This window comes from Bidens hawaiensis, unplaced genomic scaffold (assembly GCF_021521415.1).
Source record: "Bidens hawaiensis isolate Kalapana, Puna unplaced genomic scaffold, B.hawaiensis_p1.1 tig00000458_1, whole genome shotgun sequence".
Taxonomy (NCBI): domain Eukaryota; kingdom Viridiplantae; phylum Streptophyta; class Magnoliopsida; order Asterales; family Asteraceae; genus Bidens; species Bidens hawaiensis.
The window spans coordinates 3,469,702-3,493,097 of record NW_027491030.1 but is presented as its reverse complement, the minus strand read 5'-3'; the positions used below and the strand labels follow the sequence as shown (position 1 = coordinate 3,493,097).

Sequence of the window (23,396 nt, the reverse complement as noted above, 5' to 3'; positions counted from 1 at the left end):
GGTCGACAATACCTCGATTTTTATAAAAAAAAATTATATTTTTATGAAAAAAAATATATTTGTTTTTGATATTCAAACTCTTACTCAACTTATTGAAGCCCATATTTTTGTTAAAAGCATGTTTTGTCGGGTTTAGTTCCGGTACCATAGTGCACATAACTGATATTAACCAAATTCGTTTCACTAATGCTACAAATTTATCTTTTAGATTTATTTCGGGTCGGGTTGGTGTCATAATAAAGGACTCCGTAAAACATAACCCATACCAACTTAAGAATTCGGGCGACCCGTGTTTTGAAGCTCATTTCAGCCATGGATGAAGCTTTGGATGCAGAAGAAGATAGCTAGGGTTTTCAACCATCAAATTGAACCACCGCCGCTTCTCAGATTATTATTATTATTTTGGAGGTATTTGTTTATTATACATGTTCTGCTCTTATTATTATTATTATTATTATTATTATTATTATTAGTTTGAGATTGAATGAAACTAGTACCTCGCTTGCTTGCTAGGATGATGTGCTTATTATTTTTTGGAATATATATAATATTAGACTGTTATTATTATTATAATATGTTCATTCAATTGAATATCTAGAGAAACTTTTAATCTCACATGGAGGAGATCTTAAGCTAATGATTACTGCCAGCTTGTCACTGTTGTATAACTCGCTATTCGCCCAGCAGTTAGTCCAATTCAAATTTTTATCTGTAATTCACACACACACACACACATTTTTATAAGTAAAATTTTGAAGTAGACAGGTTTTAACCCCTCCTCGACCCGCTATGGACCGAAATTGGGAATTAGGGCGATTAGGAACAATTAGCAAAGATTATATCGAGTAGCGATTAATTATACTAATTGCCTAAAAAACAATAATGGTATCACCAATTAGCGACTATTTGGCGAACACTGCTGGTTGTAATATCATGTAACTGTTGGAACATAACTTTCTTCAGTGGTGTATCTAAACAGCTTAGAGTTATTTGTACTAAATTATCTTATAACATAATAAATTCTTACCTGGAATGTTGTGCTTGGTATAGAAACTACTCTTAAAGCTTATATTATATATTAATTATGTTCATAAAGCAAGTTTTTTTTTTTATTTTTTTTCTATTAGTACCTTTTCAAATGCTTCTGTTCCAATCTGTAACAATTTTTTATTTTACTGTTAGATCATAATGCGATTGCCAGACGATGCACAAGTCAGCAACGAGATGTGGGATGAGGTGATTGATTGCATTAAGGTTCCAGTGATGTGCATGTTTTCAGTCAAGGCTTTATATCATTTTGCAAATGATGCAGAGAACAGTGACATTTTTGAAACATTACCTCTAGAATAGAATCCAGTGAGAACAAGCTATGTGATGCATAATTCATCGGTTCTAACAAAGGGCCAAGAGTCTTCTGGTATGGTTAATAAGTCATTATTAACAAATACGCACTTAATCCTGATTAGGCTTTTGTTAATCCGAGTAGCGAGTATTTGTAAAAACCGGATGCCAGTCCGTTTTTTTACATTTGCTTGAGAATAGAGAGGAGTAAAGTTTTCCCAAAGTGTAGTATATCATCCGGTTTATGTTAATCTTGATTAGGTTTTTGTTATCCGTTTAGAATCGTTGGGAAAACGTTACTCCTCTGTTTTCTCAAGCCAATGTAAAAACTGGATGATGGTCAAACCGTTGATACCCATAATGGCATAGAGGACCCTGATCCAACTGCAACTATGGCTGAACCCGCTGCCTTCAAGTGAGGACAAGTATTTGTGTTCATTTTTGTTTGTTTAAAAAATGAACATGTTCGTGTTCGTTTATGATCGTTCATTTAAAATCTAAGCGAATGGTTCAGGAACATAATTGAACATGAGCATGAATGAACATATATGAACTTACGTAACGAAAGCAAACATAAATGAACAAATATAAAATATATTAATATGTAATTGAACATGAGCATAAATGAACATATATGAACTTACGTAACGAATGCAAACATAAATGAACAAATATAAAATATATTAATATGTAAATGAACATGAGCATAAATGAATGAACATAAATAAACGAATGTAACATGTGTTTATGTTCGTTCGTTTAATTAAATGAACACAAACTTTTTGTTCATGTTCGTTCTTTTATTAATTTAACGAACATAAACGAACTTCCCAACGAACGGTTCACGAACAGTTCACTGAACGTTCGGTTCGTTTACAGGCCTATCCTTACTTTGTTTTTGCATGATTAGATATTTAGTTCCCTTAATTTTAAGAACCTCAAGGATGAAGTGCTTGGATTTTGTTTGTTTCTATTTTCAAAAGTCTTTGCCTTTTGCAATTCTTATTTCTAAATCCTTCACTTTTATAAATGTAGCAAAAGGGTTCTTATATGTGATTCATTTAAGTCTCCAAAATTTATAAAAAAGTTTTGTTTTGATAGTTTTGTCAAAGTCTGGAGATTTAATCAGTCAAACATGTAGTCAAAGGACTTACCGCTGAATTCCTCAAAAAGTCAATTTGTTTTTTTCACAACTTTATTGATATAAATTTCTTTTTGTTAAAAGTTATATTATAAAATATCTGATATACTGAACTATAGGTGAATTTATTAGAGTTAATCAATTAACAGCTTAGTAAAAAAATGTATTATAATTAATGGAAAGTAAATTGTCATATATTGAATTTATATGCAAGCAATAAATATATTCTTTTTGAAAGGCAAATTTCTTTTACTTCCCGGGACATAAATCCGGACCTTTAGGTGTTTAAGAGGCTTTGTCTCTGCCAATGGGCCACCGACTGCTAACCATTAATATTAATGTCTGTTTTGGTTCATTCACAATATCTGGATCTGATTATACAATATCACATAATCTTGTAACACACCACTATCACGAGATTTCTTTCCTCTTTCGACTTATAAATGAGTTTTCACATCAAATGATTCTTAATCGAAAGCTTACATCGAAAGCCCGTCTGGCCTCCACCAATTCTACAATGGTAAGTACCAGAGCCAAAATCAGGAAAACCCGAAACGCCCTAAAAAACTACCACCCGAAGGAAACCACAACAGATTCCGATCGTCAATTGACTTCGTCTGCAGAAAGGACCGGTTCCAACGATGACCTTTTAACTGAAATTCTTCACCGGCTCCCGGTTACCTCCATCCTGCGATTCAAATCTGTATCTAAACACTGGTGGTGGCTTTTAAGTCACCGGAGTTTCACCCTCCGGTATGATAAATTCCCGATCTCTCCTGGTCTTTTTGTCCACAACAAGTATGTCCCGTATGACGTTGAAGACCGGAGTCCTCCTCCTTTCCGTAGTCTCGATTTCTGCCCTGATCTAAACGGTATCAAAATCGTTCAATCTTGTAACGGTTTACTTCTTTGTTGTAGTGATCGAGGTCATATACGTGATCATAAGTACTATGTGTTCAATCCCACCACCAAGCAGTTTGCGATCATCCCTTCGGTCCCTGGAGATGCTGCTGCTTGTAAATCGATCCGTTTCATGGGGCTTGCGTTTCATCAAACAACTTGTCCCTGTTACAAAGTTGTTTGTATTCTTGGTAGTGCAGGTATATTTGTTATTCTAATATATTATTCCGAGACAGGGAAATGGAAGACTGTAAACAACCATTTCTCTGAGAATCCTTATGCGCGTTTCGGAAGTGGAGTTTACTGGAATGGAGCGATTCACTGGAATCCGTCGGGTGGCAGTCTGTTCTATTTCGATCTCAACTCAGAGGAGTTGCGAACTTTGCCATTACCATTGCCGGTGCAGGCGAGGATGTCATCTTTGGAAGGGGATGCTCGGGATGCTCACCCCCGTATATACTTTGGGGAGTCTCGAGGCAATCTGCATATGGTGGATACCAAATGTCATGGAACCCGTTTCCATCTAAATGTTTATGAAATGTTAGGGGATCATTCCGGGTGGTTTCTGAAGTTTGAAGTCGGTGATGATCTTCTGGGTTGCTACCCTGATATAATCTGGAACTACCCGTATAGCCTTTATTGTGGTTTTGTGGTAATTGATGTTGTTAGAGGTATAGAAGACGAAGATACATTCCTGGTGTTGAAATATTTTAGGAAGATCCTAAGGTACAATGTTCGAGATAAGAGTTTTAAGTGGTTAACTGATATGACCACCGACTTTGACGTTGGAAGACATGGGCGCAGGGAAATTCATCCTTATATCCAGTGTTTAGCTTCATTCTGACCGGTTATAAAGTGTGTTGAGTTTTTAGCTTTAAGAAGTTCTGATATATGCAATTTAGCTGTTTGATGTAATGACTCAATGTTTAATGAACTGTTTAGTTTGTTTTATAGTCTTTTGAGAGTTTAATATGCTTGTTGAGAGTATAAGTTATGAAATCTTATTTGACATAATGACTCATTTCTTGCTCTTTTGCTGAAAATTTTTGATATATCTAATGCAATTTATCAATTTGTTTCATTTGCTGCTGATTTGAACTTTATCTTCGTAGAAACGCTGCTGTGATATTGAACAAATGATCAGAGTGTGAATAATCTTGAACTATTGCTGATATCATATCAAACTGCTTTTGTGTAATTTCAGTTTGCTACTTCAGATCAGTTTCTCTGTTGATTCTAATCAAACAAATACTGTTTCTTTGACTGAATAGCTGCACAAATGCTGCCTTGATTACTGCTAGGCCTGTAAACGAACCGAACGTTCATGACCTGTTTGGCAGGAAATTCATTTATTTAATAAACGAATGAACATGAAAAAATTTCGTTTATTTAATAAACAAATGATCAGAGCCGAATGTTGCTACAATGCATTTGCTTATGATTTCTTATGGGAGTTTAGGGAATCCATTAAAAGCTGAAAAAAGTGTTTAATAATTTGAAGTCGAAAGGCGAGGAGTTAAGTACATTAATGTATAGCTCGGTTTTGGATTCGTATTTTAAGAGCCGGGATTATGATATTGGGATTCAAAAGTTTGTTGAGATGACAAATGAAGTGTTAGAGCCGGATCATTGAATATGGACTATCTTTATTAGGGCTGCTAGTTTAAGTCTTTAAATGAAGCAATGATGATCTTGAATGCTGTTAAAGATGTGGGCTTTGATCTTCCAATCAAGTAATAATCTTTTCTACTTTTGTTAGGGTTGGCTAAATGGGCGGGTCAGGCTAGAATCAAAACAGGTCGGGTCAAAACAAGTTATTTTTAGTATGGGTAGGAATGGGTCAGGTGTCATGCTCGTTTTTTATAACTTCAACCAAACAAACGGTCAAACACAAACATGGTTTTCTTGTTGGTGTTTATTCGCTAAGAAACTGAATGTGCTTTGACCCACAAAACACTTTCATATTTGTTTTGTGATTTTGCACTTAATCTATTTTTTCTTAAACAAAGACGTATATGCATTTGAAACATTTTGATGACTTTTGACCCGTTTTCTTTCTAGTAAATGGGTCAAACTTGTTAACCTCTAATTTTGTCTGTGTATATTTATTTTTGGTTTTCATTTCATAAAGTTTTGAACTTTATACCTGCAGAAGTACATATTGTATATTACAAGCTTTTAGCAAACTCAAAATCAATGGTTTTGGAAAAAGACAGCGTTTTGGAAGAACCGAAACCCTTGGAAGATAATGCAGCACTTAACTTTGATAATGCTGTTGAAGATCTTTTATGGGCTTTGAACTTCGGGGCTCGGGCCACTGCTTCATGGGCGTTTCAGTTGGCAGTTAAAAGAGATATATCAATCGGGTGTAATGTTATGGCTGAAACTTTGCCTTCTGGTGAGGATGAGTCACCTATCCTGAGTTAAATCACTAGATGAATTGCACCTCCCAAATATTGGTAAGCTTTTGCTAAATTTGTATACAAGTATCCCTTAGGCCTGTAGCGAACAGCCGAACATGAACAAGGGCATGCTTGTGTTCCTTCATTTAAATGAACACTAACACTTAATTGGACAAATATTTAAAAAATGAACATGCCCGTGTTCGTTTATGTTCGTTCATTCAAAATCTAAACGAATAGTTCATGAGCATAATTGAACAAGGATAAAGGAACATATATGAACTTACGTAACGAATACAAACATAAATGAACACAAACGAACAAATATAAAACATATTAGCATGATATAATTTGTAAAATACAAATAATATATAAATATTTTCTATTAATAATATGTAAGCAAACATGATCGGACATTGATATGGTCTACAAGATACATAATTTACATAAATATCTCCTACCCATAAACAAGCATAAACAAATGTCCATGAACATAAATGAACGAACGAAACATGTGTTCATGTTCGTTCATTTAATTAAATGAACACAAACTTTTTTGTTCATGTTCTTTGTTTATTAAATTAACGAACATAAACGAACTCCCCGCCGAAAGGTTCACAAATAGTTCACCGAATGTTTTGTTCGTTTACACGCCTATGCGCACTTTGTTTTTGCATGATTGCATCCCTTAACTTTAAGAAACTCAAGGATGAAGTCCTTGGATTACGTCCTTGCAGTTCTAAATCCTTCAACTTTTATGAAAATAGTAAAAGGGTTCTTATATGTGCTTCATTTAAGTCTCCAAAATTTATAAAAAAGTTTGTTTTGATAGTTTTACAAAGTCTGGAGATTTAATCAGTCAAACATGTAGTCAAAGGACTTATTGCTGAATTCCTCAAACAGTCTATTTGTTTTTTTACAACTTTATTGATATAAATTTCTTTTTGTTAAAAGTTATATTATAAAATATCTGATATACTAAACTATAGGTGAACTTATTAAAATCCAATATTCCATAAAAAAAGTGTATTATATAGTTAATGGAAAGCAAATTATCATATTATGCATTTATATGCTAGCAATAAATATATTCTTTTTGAAAGGCAAATTTCTTTTACTTCCCGGGACATAAATCCGGACCTTTAGGTATTTAAGAGGCTTTGTCTCTGCCAATGGGTCACCGACTGCTAACCATAAATATTAATGTCTGTTTTGGTTCATTCACAGTATCTGAATCTGATTATTCAATATTACATATAATCTTATAACAGACCACGATCACGAGATTTCTTTCCTCTTACGACTTATAAATGAGTTTTTACATCAATTGATTCTTAATCGAAAGCTTACATCGAAAGCCAGCTTTCATCACTGTCTTGCCTCATTAAAATTCACACCACTTTCATCCAGTATCCACCAACTCTACAATGGTAAGTACCAGAGCCAAAATTAGGAAAACCCGTAACGCCCTAAAAAACTACCACCCGAAGGAAACCACAACAGATTCCGATCATCAATTGACTTCGTCTGCAGAAAGGATCGGTTCCAACGATGACCTTTTAACCGAAGTTCTTCACCGGCTCCCTGTTACCTCCATCCTGCAGTACAAATCCGTATCCAAACACTGGTGGTGGCTTTTAGGTCACCGAAGTTTCACTCTCCGGTATGACAAATTCCTGATCTCTCCTGGTATTTTTGTCCACAACAAGTATGTCCCGTATGACGTTGAAGACCGGAGCCCTCCTCCTTTCCGCAGTCTCGATTTCTGCCCTGATCTAAATGGGATCAAAATCATTCAATCTTGTAACGGTTTACTTCTTTGTTGTAGCGATCGAGGTCATGCACGTGATAATAAGTATTACGTGTTCAATCCGACTACCAAGCAGTTTGCGATCATCCCTTCAGTCCCTGGAGACGACGGTGCTCGTAAAACGATCCGTTTCATGGGGCTCGCGTTTCATCAAACTACCTGTACCCGTTTCAAAGTTGTTTGTATTCTTGGTGGTGCAGGTATATTTGTTATTCAAATATATTATTCTGAGACAGGGAAATGGAAGACTACAAACAGTTCTTTCTCTGAGGAATTTTATATGCCTTTCGGAAGTGGAGTTTACTGGAACGAAGCGATTCACTGGAATCCGTTTGGTCGTAATCCGTTATATTTCGATCTCAACTTAGAACAGTTGAAAACCTTGCCATTACCGTTGCCGGTGCAGTTGTATCTCCCTAAGTACTTTGGGGAATCTCGAGGCCATTTGCATATGGTGAAAACCACCATTCATGAATCCCTTATCCATCTGACTGTGTTTGAGATGTTAGGGGATCATTCGGGGTGGGTTGTCAAGTACCGAGTGGATGATGATGATCTGAATGGTTATCCTGGCATGATCCGGAGCTTCCCACGTGACCGTTATTGCGGTTTTAAGGTAATTGATATTTTTAGAGGTGAAAAGGAAGAAGATACATTCCTGTTGCTAAAATTTGCAAGGGCGATCATAAGGTATGATGTTCTGGAAAAGAGTTTTAAGTGGTTAACTAATATGCCCACCGACTTTGAGGTTGGAAGACATTGGCGCAGAGAAATTCATCCGTATATCCAGTGTTTAACTTCATTCTGACCGGTTACAAAGTGTGTGAGTTTTTAGATGTGAAGTGTTTAGTTTGTTTTGTAGTCTTTTGAGAGTTTAATATGCTTGTTGACAGTATAGTTATGAAATCTTATTTGAACTTAATCAATTTGTTCCAGTTGCTGCTGATTAGAACTTTATCTTCGTTGAAACGCTGCTGTGAGATCGAACCGTTGATTAGAATGTGAATAATCTTGAACTATTGCTGATATCATATCAAACTGCTTCTGTGTAATTTCAGTTGCTACTTCAGATCAGTTTATTTGTTGATGCTAATCAGATAAATACTGTTTTCTTTGACCGCATAGCTGCACAAATGCTGTCTTGATTACTGTTAGGCCTGTAAACGAACCGACCGTTCATGAACTTTTCTGCAGGAAGTTCGTTTATGTTCTCGTTTATTTAATAAACGAACAAACATGAAAAAAATTGTTTGTTTAATTGAACGAACACACGTTTTGTTCGTTCCTTTATGTTGGTTCGTTTATGTTCGTTTATATACGTTCATTTATGTCCGTTCGTTTATGCTTGTTTAAATTATATGCATGTATATATATACATACATATATACTTGGTTATGTTTGGTTAATTATGTCAATTGCGTTAGCTTATGTTATATTATTTTGGAATATTGGATTTTATTAATCCCTATTAAATGGTATTGGCCGATAATAATCCGTATTCGTTTTATCGCCACTAGCGGTCCCAAATTCAAAAAATTTGGCCCCCAATGGTCCCCCGTTAAAAATGACTTAACGGCGTTATAGTTTTTTCTGAATTTCAAACCAATGTTTTAGGGCTTTTGATCGTTAGGAGGATATGAGTTGATTGGTGTAAAACTTAGCTCGAAACAATGATCAAAACGACTCGATTTTGGTTAATTGTAAGTTCAAACACCCGAATTGAAGCATTGTTTCGTCATTTTGAAGCACTATTTCAAACTAAGTTTTACACAAATCGACTCGTATACTCCTAACGATTAAAATCCCTAAAACATTGGTTTGAAATTCAGAAAAAACTATAACGCCGTTAAGTCATTTATAACGGGGGACCATTGGGGGCCAACTTTTTTGAATTTGGGACTGCCTGTGGTGATAAAACGAATAGGGATTATTATTGGCCAATATCATTTAATATGGATTATTAAAATCCAATATTCCTATTATTTTCATTTAATTTTGTTTGTGTTCGTTTGCGCTCATGTCCGTTTAGGTTTTAAACGAATTACCCGTTTTCTTAATGGACGAACATGAACACAAAAGTTTGTTCGATTATATGCTCGTGTTCTGTTAAAGTTAAATTCATGAACATGCCCCGTTCGTGTTTGTTCGGTTCGTTTACACGCCTAATTACTGTATTACAGACTTGATCAAAAGGGAGCAACAAAAGTGGCTGGAAACAGTTTTAGTTTTATTCGATTTATGTTCATCACTACGAATGCCATAGACTATGCGACTTTTGCTGGTTGCAAGTCTCTTAGGTGGACTTTCATTTAAGGTTATATATTGACTGCTCGATACTCGACGGTAAGTTTTTTCTTTTTCTTTTTTCCAGTTAATAATGGAAATTTATTGCCACTTGGTTTTATTGTTTTGTAAGCTGCTTATTACTTTTGTAAGTTGTTCATTGTTAAGCTGTAACTTGTAAAGTTGTTCATAGTTAATAGTTGATGATAGTTCAGTTTGTTCTGTTTTTGATTACGTGATAGCCATAGTTTACTGTTTTGATTCTGTGCTGTAACTCAATTTGTCGGTTCAACCAGCCTGACTGGCTCAAATGGCAACAGTTCAAATAGGCTCAATCGGACTGCTTATCTAACCGGCTCCCACTACGACCAATCCGGTTCTGATAACAATGTTTACTTGAATAATATAAGTTTTTATAACTTTAAATTGTAATAAACGATTTTTCTAAACTGTCATCTCAAAAACATACTAGTGTAAAGCATTAGCTACTATTTTTTTCGAAAGAATCAACTTAACATATAAGTATTTAACACAACCATGATCAAGATTTTGGTCATCATGATTCGATTTCTTGTAGCTTCTTGCAAATGCACTTTATGTCGGGCCTAAAAGAAGGCAATGGCGAACAAGCCATTGCAAGACGATACAATTTCAAAATGTCTTCTTCGTCAACTGGACCGAATATACGATGATCCAACATTGAATTAGACTTAAAATCTTGATTAGGGTTTGGTTTCTCATTCGGTTCTTTACCCGTAAGTAATTCAAGTAAGATCACTCCAAAGTTGAAGATATTGGTTTCAACACTTGTCTCATTTGTTTTTATCAACTCGGATGGTTTGTAACCTTCAAGCGCAACATATTTGATCATTTTTTAAATTGTGGATGGATTTAAGAGAAATTGTAGGCCGAAATCAGATACAAATGGTGTCTTATTGCAGCCTAGATGCATGTTTTTTTATTTTAGATTTACATGGATGATTGGCTTTTATAGGCTTGTATGTAGATGCAGGGCCGGCCTAGACCCAAACTTGGGCTCGATGACTGTTTAGGGCACGGTTTCGGTGGAGGGCATAACTTTTTTTTAATTTTTTTAGTATATATATGTGTATAAATGTTAGTTATTTTAAACGTTGACCAGTGAAGTGAAATAACGAAGAAATGAGAAGAAAAGAGATCATTACAAAGATTTTAAAAAAGTATACAAATTCCGGCAGGTATATCATTTCCTTTCCTAGTTGACTTTTCTTTTTTGTTGTTTTTTCTTTAAAAAAAATAAACTTCAAGTATGTGGGCCTAGTTGGCCTGAGTGGGGTGGTGGGGCGCGACTTGGTCGCGCAGTGCTAGCTTAACTGTGAAAGTCAACGTTCGAAAAAAAATTAAAACGGGCTTCAGGAAGCACGTTAACAATCAACACATCCATTAATAATTAATCCACAAAGTATGAGGATTAATTGTGAAGAATTGATCAATGGATTTCTAGGAGGGTGTATTGATTCGTTTAACTAGGTTTTGTTTATCACTTAACTTTATTTTTATTTGTCTACCTTATTGTTACAGTAACTTTGTTTTGTTTATGGTTATTGCAGCTACCGTCCATCTTTTAATTTTTTTTATATAAGGTCCATTTTTTATACTCGTCTTGGACACTTGATATCTCAGAGACGGCCATGTGTAGATGGTTTATTCCTCTACCAATAAAGTACCACACCACCACATGTTTATGTACAATTTCTAACCCGGTGAAAATATAATAAGGTTTTGAGTTGTTAATTCTAACTTATTTAATAAAAATTTATTTCAAAGAAGTTGTTTTGTCAACAAAACTAAAACATACAGCTAAATTGTTAAAAATTATATGCAATGATATGTATAAAATAAGAAACTGATACAAAAAGATGATAAGTTATTTCACAAAGGGACCAAAAATGAGAAAGATTTATGATCATAAAAAAACCCTTAAAAAATAATTAAAAAATCATAACTCAAAATATAGATAAAAAAAAAGTAAAAAAAACTAAAACGTTTCTCCCGTCGTCATTGTTCAAAAAAAAGACACAATGTTGAGAAAATATCATTATGTCTTTTTATTTATAATTGTGTTTTTTGTTTATTTTCGTCATTCATTGTGATATTTTTTTACATTGTGTTTTTTCCTTAATATTGTGTTATATTACTCAACATCGTGTATAGTTTGCTTGACATTGTGTTATATTTTAAGATCTATTGTGTCTTTTTTTATCTATAATTTTGTTTTTTGTTTATTTTCGTCATTATGTCTCTTTTCCTATGCAATGTGTCTTTTTTTGTCTTTTTTTAACAAGAAAGTTGAGGGAAGCATTTTAGTTTTCTTTACTTTTTTTCATTTTTATTTATATTTTGAGTTATGATTTTTTTATTATTTTTATTGATTTTTTAGAGGTTTTTTTAGACCACAAATCTTGCATATATTTCTCATTTTTGTCTCCCTTTGTATTTTAACTTTTACCCACAAAAAGATTGTTATAAAACTTAATATAAGAGAACATATACATATTTTCTCTTTTCAGGGTATCTCTAATGTATTGATGTAAAATACATCTCTGAGCTGACGAATAAGATAAAGGGAGGGTGAAAAACAAGCATAGAAGACGTAACACAAAAAGACTGAATAGTAAAATCCATAAAAACCAACAAAAATCATAAAAAAAAATATTGCGTGTATCCCATTCTCGTGACAAGAGATAATCTTACATCAAATTATATTTATTTCAATTACGATTTGTTAACATTTTTTTTAATATCCATTTAGTGTATCCACGTCTTTATGACGACTTACAAGAATAATGGAATACGTGTTCGAATATCCAATTAGCCCAAGTCATATGGGTCGGGTGGGTCAAATTCAAACCTTCGACTATCTTCTATTTTATATATTTAGTTGACAAATGACAATAACACCTACCCCAAAAGTCTTTTTATGAATATTAATATGTTTGTATATTTGCAACAATATCCACTCACACTCTCTTTTTACACTTCTTTCTCTGCTAATATAACATTTTAATAACTTCTTCACAATCTTTTCAACATTTTCAATTCACTCCCAAAATATCAATGTTACTTTTACTTGAGAAAATAAGCAAACTTAATATGATAATTTTATGTGTAATGAAAGCAAGTGTAATTGAGGCATCTAAGTTGCAGGTTTCGTACTTCAAATCTTTAGATAGCATTTTTAGTTGTGTATTAAGTTACTGTCAGATTAAAGTATTTTGTGTCTATCGAAATCAATAACACAATAAGTCATAAGAAGTTTCTGTAAAGAACAAGTATGATCTTTGATAGGAAGAAAAAGTTGCAATTTAGGTGACTAAAAACATAAAAGATTAATTCCTTTATAAGGATAGTTTTATCTTTGAAACTTGTATGCATTTATACATAGTTTCTATTAATGATTAGTTGCCACTAATTTTAGTTACCATTATCACTTCCCATTAATCTCATGTACCATCGATGATTAACTCCCACTAACCCAAACTAAAACATATGTATGGCTTGACCCGAACCTCACCAAGGGGAGATGCTCATTCTCTCGCAATCTCGAAGCTTCTCACCTTAGAACCCTTAAGGTTTCGTTGTAATGTATGTTCTAATTTTTCATATGCTCTTTAGTAAATCTAGATTTATCGAAACGATATAATGGCATGCAGATCCATCTTTGAGAATCATGAATTTTTTTTTTGGCAGAAGGCAAAAAAAAAAAAATCTAGGCATCAAATTAGTTAAATAATCGGGTTTAAACATTAAAATACATATTTTTTTTCAAAAAAAAATTGAGCCTAATAAGGTGACAGGCCGGTGTCGGTCAACCACTCCGCCCTGCCTCATAACTGGCCTTGATGGCTCTAAAATCATGATTCACAAACACAATCTCGACCCAGTTAACTTACAACATCTCGAGAACAACTCGAACATATCTAAAAAAGATTCAAGTTACATAACTAGCAGACACATTTAGGCTCACGAGAGTTTAATCAAACTGATCAAGCAAAGCTCGCGCTAACACCCATTCATTAAACAAACTTCAACATCCACATTAAAAAAAAACTCAAACTAGTGTGAATAAAAATAGTAAAAATATAAAAACTATAGTGACCTACCAACATCCATCCAAGTAATAATAATATTATATAAATCCAGATAAAGAAACACATCACACCAACTTACTTGTTATTCTCGATATCTTCGCCTGCCTGATTTCATCTTCACCGGAATATATCTATATCTATTTGTATTGTTATTATTATTATTATTGTATGGCCACCAGTTCACAAATCCGATCAATCGCCAGCTCAGGTAAGCGATTCATCAGCCTGATCCGTACATCGCCTGCCGTCGATCCAACTCTCGTTATCAGGTAGTTATTAACTTATTATCATTCCGATATAGTTTTATATTATAACGAGCTGCTGTATATGCTAACTTAACTTATTTTTTTAATATCTGTCGTTAATGTTGCGGTTAGGTATATATATAGCTCATATCTGTGTGCGTGTATCGGTGCGATCTTACTATTTTAGTTCAATTCGAAGTTCAGTATGCTCATTTTGTGTTGAATCTGCCATCTGTTAGATCGTAGATAATAATAATAATATCATATGCTGATTGAATACAAGTATAACGAGTAAACGAGCTGTATTTGACTATATGCTGATTGTTCCTATGTCAACTGAAATTTGACCTAATTTTTCGATAATTGTGGTCAATGTTCGTAGTTGATTGATTAAATTTGTCAGTTAGGTATATGACTGTGTGTGTATCAGTACGAACTTATTATTTTGATTAAATTTATAGATCGGTATGTTGATTTTATGTTTTTCGAGTGAAATATCTACGAATAATGTTGCGGTCGTTTTCAATTCGGTCGTAATTTGTTGAAACTATCATCTGTTAGGTGTGTGTATATGTAACATTTTGGATAATTTTGATAGTTCAGAAACCTGCAACATGAAATCTCTCTGTTAGGTAAATTTTAGTTAAATTTATACATCGTTGTGTCGGTTTTATGTTTTTCAAGTGAAATTCTCCGAAAATGTTACAAATCGTAGTTTGTTGAATATGTCATCTGTTACGGGTGTATAAGCAAGATCTAAGATAAATGCATAGATCAGTATGTTGATTTTGTGTTTTTCTAGTAATATTTTATAAAAAAAATTGTTGCGATCGTGTTCAATTAGGTCGTAGTTTACCGAATTTGTCATTTATTAGGTGTGTATAAGTGTATAACAGTATAAGTTAGATCTTAGATAATTTCATGGACCGGAAACCTGCAACCGAAAATCGTTAACAATCATCTAGACCGTTACTTCCTTTAATCGACGGAGATTATTTGGTTGCCTGAAATTATTACAGTTATGGTTTAGAATTAGATTCCAGTTTGGTTGAGAAGATGAACTGTAGTTGTTGAGTGTAAAAGAGGAAAGTGATGGTGTAGTACACTTTTTGTAAGGATGTTGGGGCCATGGTTTTGTTGGTTTGCACCATTGTTGTCACGTATAGGATAAGGTTAGGACCATTAGTTGGGTGAGTGACTAGGACCTCCAATCTATCCGAATATAATGGAGATTTTGGGTAGACCAAAGGACAAGATATTATTCATCAAAAAGATACTGGAATAAAATATCAAGAACATGGATAATGCGTGTAGAGGATTTTAAGAGGTTGAAACGGTTTGATAGGTATTTTATGAACCGACCGTTGAGTTAACTGTTTGGTGAGAAATTCGTTTATGTTTACTTATTGAATAAACGAACAGGCAAAACAAATTTTTTTCTTCATTTAGATAAATGAGCAAACATGGGTACGTGTCTTATTTGCTCTTTTGTGATCGTAAACTTTCGCTCATCTAAACTCAATAATGTTCATTCTCTTTATGTTAGCTAATTTACATTTGTTTAATTTTGTTTATATATTTATTTTAGGTTTTTAGGTATATTACAGTTTAGTCTAGTGTGTTGAATTAATATATCACTCGTTATATTTTAATATAGGTTTAATTAAACTTTTAGGCCCAAAATAGCGATGCATACTTTTCTTTTAATTGGTGTTCGCTCGGTTATGCTTGTCATGCTCTTTCATCTATGTTAGTTTGTTTACGTTCATGAACTGTTCGAGTATCTATTAACGAACGAACAAGAACACCCCGTTCATTTAAGTTTAATCGTTTGTGCTTGTTGATTTGTCGGTTAAAGTTAAATGAACGAACATAGATACGTCACGTTCATTTACATTCGATTTGTTTAATATACATCCTAGTTTGAATATTCTTGCGAGTTTTTGTTATTTTTTTATACTCTAATCATTGATGTTTTTTCAACTAAATTTAATATCTTTAAGTGAACTCAATAAAGTATAAATTGAGGATCCAAGGAAAAGTAATATCTATGCGAGAAGCCTCATTTGGAATCTTTTCCCTGACTTTCTAACTACCGCCTACTTAAGGGTTTAAGAAAGATTTGGTTTTTAACTTTAAAAATACCATTAGACTATACCAAACACTAGTCTACACTCTATACTAAATCAAGTAACTAATGGGCAATATTTCGCATTGAGGTTTTTGTTGCTATATTGTATATATATTGCAACAACCAAAAAGGGAATATGAAATGTATTTAACTTCACATTCACATAAACTATAAATTATATACTGGACTTACTATTTACTTTTTTAAATTTTAAAAAGTTTTTAAAACTTATGTTAAATCAACTTCTATAGCTTACTATTTTGCTTTTTATGTTACAAGCTTTGTTCATCTTTTGAATCAAGAAGTAAGTTATAAACTTTTAGAAGTGGACAATGCCATCCAAACCAAAGCGAATCGGCCGGTTCGACTTGATTGAGACTCGTTCAATTCGGATCATGGTTTATGTTTGAAAAGCTGGGTCTAACGGTTTGATTCACAAATTGGAACTTGGATTGTTTACCTTTATTATATGATTTAGTTTTTTCTTTTTGTAATATGTAGTTATTGGACGAGTATTGTTAATCGTAGTCTTATATGTAAAACCGTATCTCATACCTAGTCCTATACGCGTCTTATAATTTTGCGACACACTTATAATGCTACATGTCTGATTTTTTCAGGAGGGGGTTGCATGCATCGTATGACAAGAACATAGACGATCAGGTCCGTCCCACATTGGTCCCAGAAGAAGCTATTACTCGAAACGAACCTGAAAAGTACTGGGCACCACACCCAAAGACCGGGGTGTTCGGGCCAACAGATGAGCAAAAGCCAGGAGGGTCTGAGCCAGCAGCAAATGCCGGTTCAGTGTTGGAGGAGAAGGCTTTCTTCCGTCCACTTGAGAACTTGGAGAAACCGACTCACCCTTGACCCGGAGTTGACCAGCGACGTTTGGTGGTAGTATGTTACATATATGTGTAGTAAGGAATAAAAGACACGGTTATTGTGTAGTAGTAATGTTGCGCTTATCGTATGTGGGATGTAAACACTAAACATGATTATGTAGCATGGACTATATATGCTTGCTTGCTTTTATATAGGTAATGCGGGTTTAATTACTCGTTTTAATTAGACTCTGTTCTTATAATATTAAGGTGTTTTTTTTATAATTATACTCTGTTATGATTGTTGATGAATCAAATATTCAGTAGACACATGAAACAATACATAGACGCTTTCTATAAATTGAATTTAAATTTGATCAATATGCTTTTGAATTAATATATATATTAAAAAGAGGATTACATCCCACTCACAAGTAGAGGTGCACAAATCGGTTTTTTTTAAAAAACCGGTTCGGTTATTAACCGGACCGGTTTTTTTGGCCCGAAAAAAACCGGTTCGGTTAATAACCGGACCGGTTAATAACCGGTTTTTGTATCTGAAAACCCTAACCGGTCTAACCGGTTAGGACCGGTTTAGGAACCGGTTAGAACCGGTTAATAAACCGGTTTTTTTATTAACCGGTTTTTTAATAACCGGTCTAACCGGTTAACCGGTTTTTTTTTTTTTTTTTTTTTTTTTAAATAACCATTATTTTTTCATAGTATAAACAAACCGGTAACTACAAGGCAAACCGGTAACTACAAGGCAAAACGGACTGACTCCATTCTTTGCTTTCGTTGTTAGGGTTCTTTGCTTGGAATATTAAAAACACATAACTTTCATTTATAGCTTTTACATTAAAAATACAAACATTAAATCGTTATCGCATATTCGTAACTCAAAAATACAAACATTAAAGAATGCTTAGACACGATTACATTAACAACTTGCTGTTTCTTACTCATTACTTTCTTCGCTACCCGATCCCGAGCTATTCCTTAGGTAATCGTCGTACGCGGCTTCTTCATCGGTCATTGGTTGAGTGTGTCCTTGATTGACCTCGTCTTCATACAAGCCCGCCTCATAGTCCATTTCCCCCTCGAGTGAGCGTTGATGTTGTGCCCTATCTAAAGAGTCCAAGTAATCCTTGTAGCAAATTGACATCTCTACAGCTGGTGGAGTGAGTCGAGTCCTCCTAATCGATATAACCCTGCCAGAAACAGAAAAAGCAGACTCCGAAGCTACCGTGGAAGCTTGGACCGTTAGTAAATCTTTGGCCATGGCGGCGAGGATCGGAAACTCATCCTCCTTACCTCTCCACCAAGCCAGCAAATCAAGACTTCTAAATTCATCCGGAGTCATGTGTTTCACAAAGTTGGTACCACCATACCTTCCAAGTTCACTGCTTGGGGTGTTTACCTTTTGACGTTTACCGGCGTCTTCCCAAATCATGTAGTACATCCCCATTTCAAGGTCGGTTTGGGATTGGGATTGGGCAACAGCTCTTAACGAGTCATGAATTTGGGAAGACGACCCGTATTTTGTAAGGTAAACATCATACATGTTAGACAAGGTGGTGTTGAAAGCATTCTTTAAAGTTTGGTTATAATAGGGGTTTTGATCGTCGTTTAACTCTAGCTCATCACAAATTTTTTCTATTAAAGCTTCAACACCACCAACATTGATGCAAGGGTTTAACGCAGCAGCACATGTCAAAACAGCGGGTAGTTGTTGAAAATATTTTCTAAATTTTTCTTTCATTTTTACACCCATATCAAAATAAGGTGCACCCCTACAATGAAGTTCACTCAACTTTGTGCACATGACAGCAATTTTTGGTAAAGCAATGGGGCTTGTTGGATAGTAAACCCCGGATAAACTAGTTGTGCAAGATTTAAAAATTTGAAGGACCTCCGTAACGATCTCAATCAATAACCAGTTTCTAGGATCGTACGGTGCACATTTACCCCTACTTGACAAAATTTGATGAAACGCAACTAGTGATTCTTTTTGTTGGATGGCTTTCTCAAACATATCACATGTCGAGTTCCATCTTGTTGGACAATCCCAATTTGGCCCCAACCATTGACAATTAGCTTCTACACAAAATTTTTTGTATCTTGAAAATGTTTTATTGTTGCTAAAAACATCTCGTAACATTCTTTTAAAATTGTTTCTTTGCGTTTCGATCACGTTTAACCCATCTTGCACGGCCAAGTTGATAATATGTGCAATGCATCGGCTATGAAAAAACGCTCAATCACAAATAGGTTTATACTTGTGAGTCACAAGTTCACTATTCATTTTACTATTTATTTTTTAATATTTTATTAATTATTATAATCTATAATTTACTAATCATAACTTCAAGAATAAAAATAATAGTTTTTACTTCTTTTATTATAATGTTTTTATCAACAATTTAAAATATTTAACTAATTATATTTTTAAACACTAACCTTGAACAAGTGTCTGTTTTATATATCTTAATTTTGGTTAAACGATTTTCTTAAACTTTACTTTCATATTTTTTATAGTTCAGCTTTACAATGACCGAAAATTTTTTCGTGATTTAAAAATATATCATCGTCTCATAGTTTATATGCGCGTTTCAACGTTTGATACCTAGCTCGCTTTTAAAATAATTTTTTTATTACTAATTTATGTTTACGAATTTGTGTTGGTACCGCTTATACGAACCAAATTTGTGTTGGTTCGTAAAAATAACATGCTGGTCTTTTTAGTTCCACATATGAAAATTTGTTGTAATTTGACATTGACGGGTTTATTTCTTTTGTTTATTTTGATGTCGTAACTTGATACAGACTGACTTCGCATCAACTTGCAACGTGTTTATGGTTTAACATTTTTACTTATGTTTTTTCGTTAGATTTAATGGTCCAGTCACGAAACACGGGGTCCTAAATTCTAGTTATTAAATTGAGCTCATGATTTGTGTCTATATTCCAAAACAAAAGGTGACACCTAATCTGTTTGGACCGAACACCGAACCCATGAAAGTTGATTTGGCAGGCACCACAATGTAACATGTGTCGCGTTCAGGCTAAAGAGTTGGCAGCACCACAATTTAACATGTGTCGCGTTTAGGCTAAAGAGTTGGCAGCACCACAATATAACATGTGTCGCGCTTAGGCTTAAGAGGAGCTTACAATTAAAAAGAATTAAAATATACCGACATATACGGAAATTAAATAAAAGGTTAAGTTTTTTTTTCTTTTAAGAAATATTTGTACATAATACTTATTACACTTAATAAATAACAGCAATGAGAATGAAAGATCAGTACCATGAATCATTAAATACATAATAGAAATGAAAATGAAAGATCAGTACCATGATAAGGATTTGATTTTGAGTTATCTCTTGCAAGGTTGTCAGCTCAAATCCGGAGCTTACTCGGGTTTTCGTTTCACCGTGTGTTACGTCAAAGAGTTCTGCTCTTTTGACAGTATAATGGTTGTTAAATGGCAATCAGAGGTATGGTTTCCCGAAGGAACGCCCAAGTCAAGGTCTGAAGCCAGTGTGGGCTCGGTCAAGACAACATAGTCTTGCCAGAGTGAGGCAACGGACTCTTCAATTTGAAAAGTGCGATAGACTAAACAAAAAAAAAAAAAAAAAAAAACAAGGTCGTTATTTTAAAGAATATGAATCATTAAAGTGTTGGAAATAGAACTTGCGATTCAAGAGAGTTGGCAGATAATAGAACTGTATGAACAGATGAACATGCATGTTTTTTTAACTGCATTTGACCTTATATTGTCATCATAAATATATTAGATTTTTTTTAATTTGATTTTTGGTTCAAATTATTTAATTTACCTTTTCTCTAATGATCCTTCTGACAGAAAAATGATTAATCAAAATATAAAAATAACCAAGCTGCTAGAAACTCGAATTTGAGCTCAGCTATTGTTTACATACTATTTATTTATTAACTAATTAGTTATTAGTTAAATGTTCTTGTAACTAGTTACGTTGGTCCGTGCGACGCATGTAACACACCCATTTTTACTATCCGGTTATACGCTATAATTTATAAACAATACAACAAATGATGTATTTGTGTCATTTTCATATTAGATGTTACATCATAAAAAATAAGTGTAGTTAATGATCTGTTAGTCTATAATTATTTTGTATGAATTAATAACATTGATTAATAGTTAATAGTTTGGATTAGTAAAATTCAATTTTCATATTATATATATTTGCTTGTACTTAAAACTGTATTTGAATTACGTGTGATGTACATTGTGTTTTCTATTTTAATATATTTGCTTATACATTCAAAGTATGTGAAAACATTTTATTTAAGTACAAGTATATCATTAAATAAATTCCTAGTGTCCAACATCATTTAATTTCATATGAATCCAAAAGTTGTTGATTGATACAAAGGATAAGGCAATTAATTCAGAAGTAGCATCATCACAAATTAAATCACTAAAGAATGAAATTAATATATCAATGAAATTGAAAGATCAGATTGTATGAACAGTTGAACATGCATTTTGACACTTCTCTTCATAGCCAACATGTTATGTCGCCTTCTTATTATATTGTCATAGAAACATTATATTTATGAAACTTGGTTTTTTGGTTATTTTGTGTAATTTTTATTTTGTTGGGCCTTGTGTAATTTTTATTTTGTGTATGTTTAATATTATCAACGTGTGTAATTAGACTATACGTAACTAAAACTTGATACGTAATCAAGTGTCACGTGTATCATAATTATAAATATAAAAGTATTCAAACATAATTATAAGAGTATAACATGTTAAACAATGACTACATTCCTAAAAAAATTCTTTTTTTTTAAAGTTATTTTGCTATGCCCTTAGACGGTTAATAAAATCTAGTTTGGTGGTTAAAACAACAACTTAATGTACAAGCCTTGTATGTTATATATTTTTGTTTATTTCTCTCAGAGCATCCTCAATAAGAAAGCACGAAAACATTAAAAAACACGTCTAGTAAGCTATCATGTTATAAAATGTCATTCTTTAAAAAATCCAAAACCTAACTAATAAGAAATTCTAAAAACATTATCACATCATCACCTTTTACATTGTACATTAGGATGAGCACGGTACCGTACCGGTACCGAAAATCCCAATCCCGAATTTCGCTAATTCTTGGTACCGGTACCGAAATATTCGGTTCAGTACCGGTACCGGGATTATACCGGTACCGTAGCCCCCCCCCCCCCCCCCCGCCGCCGCCCGGTTATCACCTGCAAAAATCATTGTTTTTTTCTATTTCGTGTGAAAGAACTAACTTGAAAAATGAGTTATAAATATGCAACACACAATAGGAAAAAATGGATATGATAGACAAACACCTAAAAACATCTCACAAAAATGTCTTATTGTGGATGATCTTATGGTCACCTTTAGTTTTAATAAACAAGGTTGCAAAAGTCGCTAAACGGATTCTAGGCGGTTGACTGGGGAGTTGGGAATACTCGGCCTTAGTCGGTGAGTCCTCGGCCTTAGTCGGAGAGTACTCGGGGATGGCTCACCGAGAACTCGGCCTAGGCGGGGATTACTCGTTGAGTACTCGGCGCCTAGGCGCGATTTTTACAACCCCATACTTCAAAATTTATTTAGCTATAATAATAATAATAAACTATATTAATTCAAATACTCTTGAACAATGCTTTTTACTGTTTCGACTTGTTTATTCTTTTCTACGATGATGTTTACGTTCCGGTCTAAAGTTTGCGATTTAACACATCCCAACATCCGTGCGTGTTTCAACGTTTGTACGTTTGTTTTTTCAGTTTTAACGGTTCTGCCACAATGCGTGTAAAAGTTAAGGATATTTTTACTTATTCTAGTACTCCCTCCGTCCCTCTACAAGAGTCATGGTTTGAAAAGCACAAAATTTAAAAAAGTTTGAATGGTTGCATTTTTTGCTTAGCAAATGTCTATAATGCCCTTAACATATTTAAAAAGACAAAATTTAAAGTTTGAATGATTGCATTTGTGTAAGGGTAATTTTGGAAATTAGTTAATAAATTTTGAAGATGGACATTTGTAATGGGACAAACTAAAAAGGAAATGCGGACACTTTCAAAAAGGACGGATGGAGTATTGCAGAAACAATCATGCACATTTTGATCCCACAATCTCCTCACACCCCACATCATACATCATGTTCCA

The 23,396-nt window shown here is 33.8% G+C and overlaps 4 protein-coding genes across 5 annotated transcripts; 3 read left to right on the top strand and 1 right to left on the bottom strand.

Annotated features, from left to right (window-relative positions):
* The first annotated feature begins 2,530 nt into the window (after nt 1-2,530).
* Nucleotides 2,531-8,760, top strand: LOC143628497 (F-box protein At5g07610-like). 2 transcript variants are annotated; one of them, XR_013152758.1, is made up of 2 exons: nt 2,531-4,323; nt 8,445-8,760. XR_013152758.1 is itself a non-coding variant. In XM_077098079.1 (2 exons), exon 1 carries the CDS (start codon nt 2,790-2,792, stop codon nt 4,224-4,226), a length of 1,437 nt encoding a protein of 478 aa, XP_076954194.1. In that variant the 5' UTR covers nt 2,531-2,789; the 3' UTR covers nt 4,227-4,241; nt 8,415-8,760. The 2 variants fall into 2 exon arrangements, 1 of the variants encoding a protein (XP_076954194.1); XM_077098079.1 differs by having other exon boundaries at nt 2,531-4,241; nt 8,415-8,760.
* Nucleotides 6,825-8,426, top strand: LOC143628506 (F-box protein At5g07610-like). The gene has a single exon (XM_077098084.1). The coding sequence runs from the start codon at nt 7,212-7,214 to the stop codon at nt 8,400-8,402; it is 1,191 nt and encodes a 396-aa protein (XP_076954199.1). The 5' UTR covers nt 6,825-7,211; the 3' UTR covers nt 8,403-8,426.
* A 1,673-nt stretch (nt 8,761-10,433) lies between the features above and the next one.
* LOC143625689 (PTI1-like tyrosine-protein kinase 2) lies at nt 10,434-10,748 on the bottom strand. Its single transcript, XM_077095963.1, has one exon. The coding sequence runs from the start codon at nt 10,746-10,748 to the stop codon at nt 10,434-10,436; it is 315 nt and encodes a 104-aa protein (XP_076952078.1).
* A 3,376-nt stretch (nt 10,749-14,124) lies between these two features.
* LOC143628490 (late embryogenesis abundant protein At5g17165-like) lies at nt 14,125-17,438 on the top strand. The gene is made up of 2 exons (XM_077098076.1): nt 14,125-14,276; nt 17,004-17,438. The coding sequence occupies exons 1-2, from the start codon at nt 14,176-14,178 to the stop codon at nt 17,251-17,253; spliced, it is 351 nt and encodes a 116-aa protein (XP_076954191.1). The 5' UTR covers nt 14,125-14,175; the 3' UTR covers nt 17,254-17,438.
* The last annotated feature ends 5,958 nt before the right edge of the window (nt 17,439-23,396 follow it).

Coding starts and splice junctions, on each gene's coding strand:
- LOC143628497 (XM_077098079.1), top strand. CDS start 2,790: ATGGGCCACCGACTGCTAACCATTAATATTAATGTCTGTTTTGGTTCA.
- LOC143628506 (XM_077098084.1), top strand. CDS start 7,212: ATGGTAAGTACCAGAGCCAAAATTAGGAAAACCCGTAACGCCCTAAAA.
- LOC143625689 (XM_077095963.1), bottom strand. CDS start 10,748: ATGATCAAATATGTTGCGCTTGAAGGTTACAAACCATCCGAGTTGATA.
- LOC143628490 (XM_077098076.1), top strand. CDS start 14,176: ATGGCCACCAGTTCACAAATCCGATCAATCGCCAGCTCAGGTAAGCGA. Junction 14,277..17,003: donor GATCCAACTCTCGTTATCAG/GTAGTTATTAAC, acceptor TGATTTTTTCAG/GAGGGGGTTGCATGCATCGT.